Here is a 12416-nt window from a genome sequence, read left to right on the forward strand (position 1 = left end):
TAGAAATGTTTGCTACTTTATAAAAAATTAAAAACGGAAATATCACATTTACAGCCTTGAGTCTTCTTGGGTATGACGCTACAAGCTTGGCACACTTGTATTTGGGGAGTTTCTCCCATTCTTCTCTGCAGATCCTCTCAAGCTATGTCAGGTTGGATGGGGAGCGTCGCTGCACAGCTATTTTCAGGTCTCTCCAGAGATGTTCGATCAGGTTCAAGTCCGGGCTCTGGCTGGGTCACTCAAGGACATTCAGAGACTTGTCCCGAAGCCACTCCTACTTTGTCTTGGCAGTGTGCTTAGGGTTGTTGTCCTGTTAGAAGGTGAACCTTCGCCCCAGTCTGAGGTCCTGAGCGCTCTGGAGCAGGTTTTCATCAAGGATCTCTCTGTACTTTTCTCCGTTCATCTTTCCCTCAATCCTGACTAGTCTCACAGTCCCTGCTGTTGAAAAACATCCCCACAGCATGATGCTGCCACCACCATGCTTGACCATAGGGATGGTGCCAGGTTTCCTCCAGACGTGACGCTTGGCATTCAGGACAAAGAGTTCAATCTTGGTTTCAACAGACCAGATAATCTTGTTTCTCATGGTCTGAGAGTCTTTAGGTGCCTTTTGGCAAACTCCAAGTGGGCTTTCATGTGCCTTTTACTGAGGAGGGGGCTTCCGTCTGGCCTCTACCATAAAGGCCTGATTGGTGGAGTGCTGCAGAGATGGTTGTCCTTCTGGAAGGTTCTCCAATCTCCACAGAGAAACTCTGGAGCTCTGTCAGAGTGACCATTGGGTTCTTGGTCACCTCCCAAGGCCCTTCTCCCCCGATTGCTCAGTTTGGCCGGACCGCCAGCTCTAGGAAGAGTCTGGGTGTTTCCAAACTTCTTCCATTTAAGAATGATGGAGGCCACTGTGTTCTTGGGGACCTTCAATGCTTCAGACATTTTTCGGTACCCTTCCCGACACAATCCTGTCTCGGAGCTCTACGGACAATTCCTTCGACCTCATGGCTTGGTTTTTGCTCTGATATGCACTGTCAACTGTTGGGACCTTATATAGACAGGTGTGTGCCTTTCCAAATTATGTCCAATCAACTGAATTTACCACAGGTGGACTCCAATCAAGTTATAGAAACATCTCAAGAATGATCAATCGAAACAGGATGCACCTGAGCTCAATGTCTAGTCTCATAGCAAAGGGTCTAAATACTTATTCAAATAAGGTATTTCTGTTTTTTATTTTGAATAAATTTGCACAAAAAAAAACAAAAAACGTTTCACTTTGTCATTATGGGGTATTGTGTGTAGATTGATGAAGATTTTTATTTATTTAATCCATTTTATAATAAGGCTGTAACGTAACAAAATGTTGAAAAAGTCAAGGGGTCTGAATACTTTCCGAATACACTGTAGGCACAGAGTTTCTAACCCCAGAGGCGCAACATTGAGAAAAGAGACCAAACAGACCAGGCCGGGGTTTGAGAAGTCTATGAGAGAAGTGAAAGGTTCTTCAGTAGTTGTTAATCTTCTCTAAATGCAAAGGCACAGCACAGATTAGAGCCAAAGTCTTCAGTAGTTGTTAATCTTCTCTAAATGTAAAGGCACAGCACAGATTAGAGCCAATGTCTTCAGTAGTTGTTAATCTTCTCTAAATGTAAAGGCACAGCACAGATTAGAGCCAATGTCCTGTTGTTACTACAGCCTCGTGAAAGTGACAAAGTGATACGTTTTCATTTTTGTCAAAAACAACTTTATATCGAAGGAGTGCTTTTGATTTTGAAGGCCTGCACATGCACAGTTTGGTGCGAGACGACCATTAGACCAGATGACGTGTTTCTGCGTTGGTTTAGCCAGCCAATGTCGCCATGACATCGCCTACAAGTGTGATGGGGATTTTCTATTGGAGCAGCAGTTTCTGCCTTTCCTCTGTACTGTGTTGTCTTTGCGACAGATAAAACATAACTGGCTCTTAGCCTCCAACATGGATACTTTCTGTCCCTCACACTGAAACTGAAACTAAATCATTTAAAAACAAAAATATAAATGTTTTTGTCAAACTAAAACTGAATAGAAACGAGTAAATCAAGTTTGAAACTAAACTGAATTTCAAATAAATATCGAAATACGAATAGAAGGAACTAATATAAAAACACCAAACTATAATAAGCTTGGTCTGGTGGTCAGATCGAGAGTGTGAACACTGTCTGGACAACCCCTCTCTCTCTCTCTCTCCCTCCCTCTCTCTTCTCTCTCCAGGTAATGTTACCTCTCTCTCTCTCTCTCTCTCTTTGCCTCTCTCTTCTCTCTCCAGTTAATGTTACCCCTCTCTCTCTCTCTCTCTCTCTCTCTCTCTCTCTCTCTCTCTCTCTCTCTCTCTCTTTCTCTCTCTTCTCTCTCCAGGTAATGTTACCCCTCCCTCTCTCTCTCTCTCTCTCTCTCTTCTCTCTCCAGGTAATGTTACCCTCCCTCTCTCTCTCTCTCTCTCTCTCTCTTCTCTCTCCAGGTAATGTCTCCTCTCCCAGCTCTTACTGTCACCTACCCATGAGCCCCCTCTCTTCCCATCTACTGTAACCAGCATCCGCATACACTGAGCACCGACCAACACCGGACTTCCATGGACGTTGAAATTTGGTCAGTCTGCCCTGGCCTTGATTTCAACGTCCACATATACGTAGTTTTTTGGGCCGGCTCGGACCTGCCTTCATTTCAATGTCCGCAGACATAGATTTTTTTGTCCGGACTAAATCTGAACCAATCCTAGACGTCTATGTTTCACGAGTTTGGACAGCACGGTACATATCAGTATAGTACAGTAGATTAGAGTTCAGTACACTAGAGGACAGTATAATGTGGGTCGCAACCCAAATGGTTTTGAATGGGTCACGGGTGTCTGAGTAAAAAAAATATATACACCCCATTTTTTACTGAAGAAATCTTTTGTTTTTGGAAAACGTGGTCGCATAAAAAACTGAGGGAGATTTTACTGTAATTCTGTTACCAAACTTTGCATCTGCAGTTCTTCCAGTTTCTGTGTAAATTGTTTGAACGAGTCCTTGTGCATATACAGTTGTTGTAATAGTAAAACTAAAGCTAAACTTAGAAAATAAATGCTTTTTGTTTGGGATACATTTTAAAGGGATAACTCTGAGTCTCAGTGTAATTCCGTTACCGTAAAATTGCCCATAACAAAGCAATGCGTGTCACCTTGTAGGCTACTACTAAATAAGAACAAGAAGCAGTGGTGTGTAGGCTGTATTCTCTTAAAGGGTTAGGAAGAAATACCTGTCAGCTATTTTAACTGTCTGCAATGTCTACTTGGTAAATGTTTTATAATGTCTTCTACCGTCTTTCAATGTCAACTGGAAAGTTGATGTCTGTAATGTATTTTAGTTGTGTTTGGACCCCAGGAGTTATGGAGTCAGTTAATGGGGATCCAACCAGGTAGACTAGCTGTTGTTATGGAGTCAGCTAATGGGGATCCAACCAGGTAGACTAGCTGTTGTTATGGAGTCAGCTAATGGGGATCCAACCAGGTAGACTAGCTGTTGTTATGGAGTCAGCTAATGGAGATCCAACCAGGTAGACTAGCTGTTGTTATGGAGTCAGCTAATGGGGATCCAACCAGGTAGACTAGCTGTTGTTATGGAGTCAGCTAATGGGGATCCAACCAGGTAGACTAGCTGTTGTTATGGAGTCAGCTAATGGGGATCCAACCAGGTAGACTAGCTGTTGTTATGAAGTCAGCTAATGGTGATCCAACCAGGTAGACTAGCTGTTGTTATGGAGTCAGTTAATGGGGATCCAACCAGGTAGACTAGCTGTTGTTATGGGGTCAGTTAATGGGGGATCCAACCAGGTAGACTAGCTGTTGTTATGGAGTCAGCTAATGGGGATCCAACCAGGTAGACTAGCTGTTGTTATGGAGTCAGCTAATGGGGATCCAACCAGGTAGACTAGCTGTTGTTATGGAGTCAGCTAATGGGGATCTGGTAGGGATCCAACCAGGTAGATTAGCTGTTGTTATGGAGTCAGCTAATGGGGATCCAACCAGGTAGACTAGCTGTTGTTATGGAGTCAGCTAATGGGGATCCAACCAGGTAGACTAGCTGTTGTTATGGAGTCAGCTAATGGGGATCCAACCAGGTAGACTAGCTGTTGTTATGGAGTCAGCTAATGGGGATCCAACCAGGTAGACTAGCTGTTGTTATGGAGTCAGCTAATGGGGATCCAAGTCAAATCAAATCAAATTAATAACACATTGGACTGTGCATGTTTAAATGCAACATGAAGTCTCTGTTTGAACTTTGACCACAGACAGTAAAAGTGTTGTCATTGTTAATGTTCGGAAATATTGACTGTTCTGTTATTTCTTAGTGTAGCTAAGTGAGCTGTGACTCGGAAATGAGTCTCTCTGGGGAGAGGGAGGAGGAGACCACTGCCTCTAAAAGGAGTCTCTCTGGGGAGAGAGAGGAGGGGACCACTGCCTCTAAAATGAGTCTCTCTGGGGGAGAGAGAGGAGGAGACCACTGCCTCTAAAATGAGTCTCTCTGGGGAGAGAGAGGAGGGGACCACTGCCTCTAAAATGAGTCTCTCTGGGGGAGAGAGAGGAGGGGACCACTGCCTCTAAAATGACTCAAGACACCAGTTCTAAGAGGTAAGAGATTAATTGTATAATATACAGTTCTCTTAAAAATATCAAACTAATGAAGAGAAAGTGTTCACAAATTACATCAAATGTAGGCCTATATCATTCATTTAAAAGGCCAAAACCGATTTACCAATTGCAGACTGTAGCTTTATAAAGAAACATCAGGACTTCTATGAGTTCAGCTATACACTTGTTGAAATGATGTAGATGAGGTATTGATGAGATATTGATGAGGTGATCTGCCTCCCTGTTTTGTTCAGTGTCCAGAAGCCCAGAGCAGAGTCACCTGCCCCCAGCCTGCTATCAATGAAGAGTGATCAGCCACCTGCTTTCAGCCAGGAACCATTACCAGATGACAATAAGGAAGTGGAGAGTTTGGACAGTGAGGATGCATTAAAGATCACACACAACCTTCTGGACAGAAGAAGTAAGACTGTGTTTCATACAATATTACAAAGAACGGTACAAAGGCCCCTCTAAAACAACACACACACACACACACACACACACACACACACACACACACACACACACACACACACACACACACACACACACACATGCATGCATTTATGAGTCCCAACTCTCATTGTTTTCCTACAGGTCAAACTCTTCTGACAGTCCAACAAGACATTAAGGCTAAACTGAAACACAAGTATCAACACATATCTGAAGGAATTGGACACCATGGAAACCAAAGTCTGTTAAAGGACATCTACACAGAGCTCTACATCACAGAGGGTGGAAGTGGAGGGGTCAATAATGAACATGAGGTGAGACAGATAGAGATGGCATCCAAGAAACAAACCACACAAGAGACACCAATCAAATGCAACGACATCTTCAAGCCTTTACCTGGACAAGACAAACCTATCAGAACTGTGCTGACAAAAGGAATCGCTGGCATTGGAAAAACAGTCTCTGTGCAGAAGGTCATCCTTGACTGGGCAGAGGGAAAAGCAAATCAGGACGTTCATTTCATGTTTCCTCTTCCTTTCCGTGATCTGAACCTGAAAAAGGACCAATACAGTCTGATGCAACTTCTTTCCCACTACTTCTCAGAGCTGAAAGAGATTGACAGCATTGAAGATGGGGAAACCAAAACTGTTTTCATTTTTGATGGTCTGGATGAGTGTCGACTTCCTCTAGACTTCAAAAACAATGAGAGGTGCTGTGATGTCACGAAGCCAACCTCAGTGGACGTGCTGCTGACAAACCTCATCAAGGGGAATCTGCTTCCCTCTGCTCTCCTCTGGATAACCTCACGGCCTGCAGCAGCCAATCAGATCCCTCCTGAGTGTGTTGACCAGGTGACAGAGGTACGAGGGTTCAATGATCCACAGAAGGAGGAGTACTTCAGGAAGAAAATCACAGATCAGAATCTGGCCAATGAAATCATCAAACACATGAAGACATCAAGGAGCCTCCACATCATGTGCCACATGCCAGTCTTCTGTTGGATATCAGCCACTGTCCTTGAGATGATGCTGAAAGAGGCAGAGAAGGATGAAGTCCCCAAAACTCTGACCCAGATGTTCACACACTTCACGCACATCCAAATCATTGTGAAGAACAAGAAGTACAACAAAGCCACAGAGACAAACCCAAAGGAACTGTCTCAGTCAGACAAAGAGATGATCCTGAAACTGGCAAAGCTGGCTTTCCAACAGCTGCAGAAGGGCAACCTGATATTCTATGAGGAGGACCTGAGAGAGTGTGGCCTTGATGTCACAGAGGCATCAGAGTACTCAGCATTGTGTACAGAGATCTTTAAAGAAGAATCTGGGCTGAACCAAGAGAAGGTCTACAGCTTTGTGCATCTGAGCATGCAGGAGTTTCTAGCAGCAGTGCATGCTTTAGAATCATGTCTGGACAAGAAGGAAAATGTTTTTTCCACCACTAGTGAGGATGAAGATGAGGAGTCAATCCAGTTGTCTGACTTACACAGGAGAGCAGTGGACCAGGCCTTGAAGAGTGAGAATGGACACCTGGACCTGTTCCTCCGCTTCCTTCTGGGTCTCTCACTGGAGTCCAATCAGAATCTGTTACGAGGCCTTCTGACACAGACAGGAAGTACAACACAGAGCAATGAGGAAACAGTTGAGAGAACAGTCAGGTACCTTTCAGACAAGATCAAAAGGGAATCCTCACCACAAAGGATCATCAACTTGTTCCACTGTCTGAATGAACTTGGTGCCAACTCTCTAGTTGAAGACATGCAAACCTCCCTGCGATCAGGAACTCTTTCAGAAACAGAGCTAGAACCTGACCAATGTTCAGCCCTGGCCTACCTGTTACTGATGTCAGAGGAGGTGCTGGAGGAGTTTGACCTGAAGACATACACCACATCAGAGACAGGTTATCAGAGGTTGCTGCCGGTAGTGAAAACCTGCAAGAGAGCACTGTAAGTTCTGTTATTGAGTTGATGTATACATTATCATTATTCTGAAGGATTTGTATATCTAACAGATGATCTCCTCTCTCCAGACTGGATCGCTGTGAACTCACATATGAATCCTGTGAGACTCTGGCTTCAGCTCTGCAGACACCAAACTCCCCCCTGAGAGAACTGGACCTCAAATACAATGACCTGGGAGACAGAGGAGTGGAGCTGCTCTGTGTTGGACTAACCAGTCCACTCTGCAACATACAGACACTAGTGTGAGTTAACTTTCTTCAGTATGAGTTATTATGTGGATGTTTTAAACATTTGTTAATCATGTGCTCTTCTGCCCTCTAGTCTAGGTCAGTGTGGTCTGACAGAGGGTTGCTGTTCAGATCTGGCCTCAGTCCTGAGTTCACCCAACTCACAACTGAAACAACTGGAGCTGAGAGACAATGACCTGCAGGACTCAGGAGTTACACTGCTGTCTGCTGGACTGGAGGATCCAGACTGTAAACTACACACACTGGGGTAAGTACAGCTGTTTCAGTCAGGTCGGTACTGAGCTTAGTAAAACAAAAATCTAATGTTTCATCACAATGTTTGTGTCATGGACAAATATATGGGTGTCCTACAATATGATTGACACCAGTCCACCAACCTAGACAGCTGTTGTGTCTCTCTGTAGGCTGTCTGGCTGTCTGGTCACAGAGGAGGGCTGTGCTGCTCTGTCTTCAGCTCTGAGGTCAAACCCCTCCCACCTGAAAGAGCTGGACCTGAGCTACAATCACCCAGGAGACTCTGCAGGGGGACTGCTTTCAGCTGCTCTGGTGGATCCCACAGATAAACTGATGAAGCTGAAGTAAGTCAGAATAGATGTCCTAATAGTGTGAGCAGTGGTTGTGTCCTATGTAGTGTAGTAGGTTCAGTAACATGAGGACATGATGGTAGAATACAGGGGACGTTTACCCAGCAGGCTTAGCACTCCAACACAGCATACATCATCACCACATGAATACTCTTCTTCTGCATCTCTGATATCCTGTTGGAATTGTACTCTGTTCTGTATGCAGTAGGTAGGAAAGAATACCTGAATGTCTCTAGTAATGAATTGTACTCTGTTCTGTATGCAGTAGGTAGGATAGAATACCTGTATGTCTCTAGTAATGAATTGTACTCTGTTCTGTATGCAGTAGGTAGGATATAATACCTGTATGTCTCTAGTAATGAACTTGGATAGTGCACCAGAACACAACAATATGGTTTAAATGTTGACTGCTGTATTAGGTCTTTGTCAGTCAATAACCTGTTTCTCCTACAGTGTGGATCATGGTGGAGAGTTCAGGCTGAAATCAGGGCTGAGGAAATGTAAGTCTCTTCAATCCTAATTAACTACATATTCAGAACTACAGTAACATAGTAACTAATCAATACTTGTTCTCTACCTACAAAACAACATTTTATATGAAGATGTGGTTTGATTAAACTCTCCTTTTGTCTACAGATGCCTGTCATCTCACCCTGGACCCAAATACAGCAAACCCACACCTGATACTGTCTGAGGGGAACAGGAAGGTGACACGGGTGGAGGAGAAGCAGCATTATGAAGACCATCCAGACAGATTTGACAGTCTTCCCCAAGTTCTCTGCAGAGAAGTCTTATCTGGATCTCGTTATTACTGGGAGGTGGAGAAGGATGGTGACTGGGCTGGCATTGGTGTGGTGTACAAAGGAATACAGAGGAAGGGAGAGGATGACAGTTGTATTGGATACAATAGGAAGTCCTGGGCTTTATTATGCTCTGACAGTGAATATGACTTTTACCATTCTGCAGTCATCAGATCCATCCCTGGTCCTGTTTCTAACAGAGTTGGAGTGTATCTGGACTGGCCAGCTGGTACTTTGTCCTTCTATAGTGTGTCCTCCTCTGGTACACTGACACACCTTTACACAGAACACACCACATTCACTGAACCCCTCTATCCTGGGGTTGGGTTTGGGATTGGGGCTTTCTCCTCCTCCTCAGTGACCCTGTGTCAGATAGATGACCAACACATTCAAAGGTGAGTCATAGCAATGTTTTATCATGTGTTTTCCTCTGGAATCATTCCTACAATTAGATTAGTATTGGTGTGTTTTAATGTGTTCTGTTGGACCTACAGACAGTTAGATTAGTAGTAGTGGTGTGTTTTAATGTGTTCTGTTGGACCTACAGACAGTTAGATTAGTAGTAGTGGTGTGTTTTAATGTGTTCTGTTGGACCTACAGACAGTTAGATTAGTAGTAGTGGTGTGTTTTAATGTGTTCTGTTGGACCTACAGACAGTTAGATTAGTAGTAGTGGTGTGTTTTAATGTGTTCTGTTGGACCTACAGACAGTTAGATTAGTAGTAGTGGTGTGTTTTAATGTGTTCTGTTGGACCTACAGACAGTTAGATTAGTGGTGGTGGTGTGTTTTTAATGTGTTCTGTTGGATGTACAGATGTTTCCTCTCCTATGTCTCACTGTAGTGTCAGTTTCACTCTAACCACAAGAGGGCATCAGAACCTGTTAAAATGATACCTGGTGACTTCACGTCTCTAGGGGCTTTCATCAAGATAAGCAATGTCACCTGTAATGTCACCATCAGTATTGACTTCATGGAAGTTGACATAGTGTTATGTCACATTAGGCAATGCACCCTACATAGGGAGCTGTTCTGTCACCCTTTATACACCCTTTGTATTGCTTATGAAGACTGTATGTATGCTATATAAAGCCTTTATAAGTTGTATTTAGTTTAATCACAGTCTATCCATCTGCTTTCCCAACAGCAGAGACCATGGTGGAGAGTGTTGTATCAAGTCTGGACCTGAGAACACCAGAGACCAGATATGTGAGTGTTAACTGATAATTGTTTTAAAATCAAAATACGATTAAAGCGTTCTTGAGTCCCAGGCAAGGAACACAATCATGATCTATTTGGTCAAAACAAACTTAAAGGTAGAGTCAGCAATATGATGTAGATGCACAAAGTAAACAGCATAGTGGGTAAACTTCTACAACAACTAAGAGTGTTGGTGCGCGATGCTAAACTTCTCTGTTTTGGTCCCGTGGCTACCACGCTGTAAGAGAGTGAAGAGAACCCGTGCACATGGGCAGATACTGTGTGAGAGAGAAGTCAGGCATCTTGCTCATCACAATATCTGCGGTGCTGCTCGTACAACATCATTTAGCTGACTCTACCTTTAAGCTCTCATCCTGGGATCTACCAGAAATCAGGCCCCCAACATCTACAAAACATGGACCAGAACCATGTTGTTTCCTGCTTCCACAAACATTCATTAATATAACACTAATGTGTGCTAATGAGACTGTTGCTCACTTATATACATTTTTATTACAAGTCTATTTAATAATGATTAATTAATTATTACATGAGATTGTCCATTTTAAATAACAACTACTTTTGACTTCAGGGATTCCTCAGAGCTGTAAGACTTGTGACCATGTTGAGGTAAGTCATAATGTCAATTCTCACTTTTACATACCTTCAGGAGTCAGGCACAGTCTGAAAGCCAGGTGTGTACTGACCAACCATTCATACTGGGATATAGACAGTCCTGTGTTCTGCTTTAGTAATATAAACACAGTCTGAAAGCCAGGTGTGTACTGACCAACCATTCATACTGGGATATAGACAGTCCTGTGTTCTGCTTTAGTAATATAAACACAGTCTGAAAGCCAGGTGTGTACTGACCAACCATTCATACTGGGATATAGACAGTCCTGTGTTCTGCTTTAGTAATATAAACACAGTCTGAAAGCCAGGTGTGTACTGACCAACCATTCATACTGGGATATAGACAGTCCTGTGTTCTGCTTTAGTAATATATACACAGTCTGAAAGCCAGGTGTGTACTGACCAACCATTCATACTGGGATATAGACAGTCCTGTGTTCTGCTTGTAGGCATGCAGGATTTTAGCTGTTGTCATACCAGCATTCCATGTAACATTGAATAAATACATTAGATTAGTTCCTTTGGTTAATGGGCAAGTTTCCCGGACACAGATTAAGCCTAGTCCTGGACCTTAAAGAACTTTCTATTGAAACTTCCACTGATCATGCTTTAAGTCCAGCACTAGACTCAATCTGTGTCCAGGAAACTGGCCCCATATGTATAACTGACATGCTTGTCCTTGTTCAGGAATCCACACACTGGCTTCAGATTGAACCCTTGACTTCCACTGTCCAGGGAGTGACAATGTTCAGGTAAAATAACTACTTTTAACATTTAATTCCACTTGCTAGTGTATTTCCCCATTACCTTTGGGAATAGGCTTCTAATCCAACCTCTCCATTTGACGATTGACCCTCTCTACCATATCTTGTTGTTGCCCTCAGGCACAGGACACCCAAAGGGCGTTATGAGTGCACAGTGTCTGGGCTCCGCTGGGTGTGTGAGAGAGATGTCATTCTGAAGTATCACTTCAGGAACTGGGAACCCTACAGTCAACTTCTGAAAGACATGCAGTACGGACAAGGTGGTCCATTGCTGGACATCACTATGGAGTTAGGTGAACTGGAAGAAGTTCATCTGCCACACTTTGTCTGTTTAGGTAAAACCATATTCACATAGTATTCAGAAAGACATTTCCATGTAACTGAGTTTCACTTCCTGAATTAATTAATGAATATTCTAGGAGTTTATTTACTGTGATCTGATACTGCATATTCTTTGTGTTTTAGTTGGATGAATAATACAATATTTGTCTTTCTGTCTCCTTTTATTGTGTTGTTCAGGGACCAACCCTTCCCTGAGGAATGAGATGAAGATTCTTCATGTAGAGGAACATGGAGTGTCTGTTGAGGAAGTGCATGAGGTCACCAGATTCCATGCTAAGATTCTCCATCCCAAGTTCTCACCTATCGCTGTTATACTGAGCTATATATTTTTTTGGAACGTAGATGTCCACTGTGACGTGGTCCTCTATATGGCAGTAAAAAAGGCAACAGTAATTTCACGGCTGTACATGCTCCTCAGAAACTCCAGTCAGAAAGAGGTGAGGCACCATCATTGAAGTGACAACAGTATGTTGAAACTTACTAAACGAAAGCTGATAGGTTGTTGAAAATCTATAGATTACAAAGTTACAATATCTATTTCTGTCTCATTCATTTGAAGAGCCAGTAGACGGCACTCTTCTCTCTGTTCGAAGGAGAACCCAATGACCCGGGGCAGTGAAGGGGACATTGCCCGTGTAAGGTGCTGTCTTTCGCATGGGACGTTAAACAGATTTCCTGACGCTCTGTGGTCACTAAAGATCCCATGGCACTTATCGTAAGAGTAGGGGTGTTAACCCCGGTGTCCTGGCTAAATTCCCAATCTGCCCTCATACCATCATGGCCACCTAATCAT

The 12416-nt window shown here is 43.3% G+C and overlaps 1 protein-coding gene across 1 annotated transcript; it reads left to right on the forward strand.

The window, feature by feature from the left end:
• Positions 1-4587: 4587 nt before the first annotated feature.
• LOC123485688 (protein NLRC3-like) lies at positions 4588-9196 on the forward strand. Its single transcript, XM_045216787.1, has 8 exons — positions 4588-4639; positions 4894-5060; positions 5237-7037; positions 7121-7294; positions 7374-7547; positions 7705-7878; positions 8338-8384; positions 8521-9196. The coding sequence occupies exons 1-8, from the start codon at positions 4614-4616 to the stop codon at positions 9081-9083; spliced, it is 3126 nt and encodes a 1041-aa protein (XP_045072722.1). The 5' UTR covers positions 4588-4613; the 3' UTR covers positions 9084-9196.
• The last annotated feature ends 3220 nt before the right edge of the window (positions 9197-12416 follow it).

This window comes from Coregonus clupeaformis, unplaced genomic scaffold, assembly GCF_020615455.1.
Source record: "Coregonus clupeaformis isolate EN_2021a unplaced genomic scaffold, ASM2061545v1 scaf0801, whole genome shotgun sequence".
NCBI lineage: Eukaryota > Metazoa > Chordata > Actinopteri > Salmoniformes > Salmonidae > Coregonus > Coregonus clupeaformis.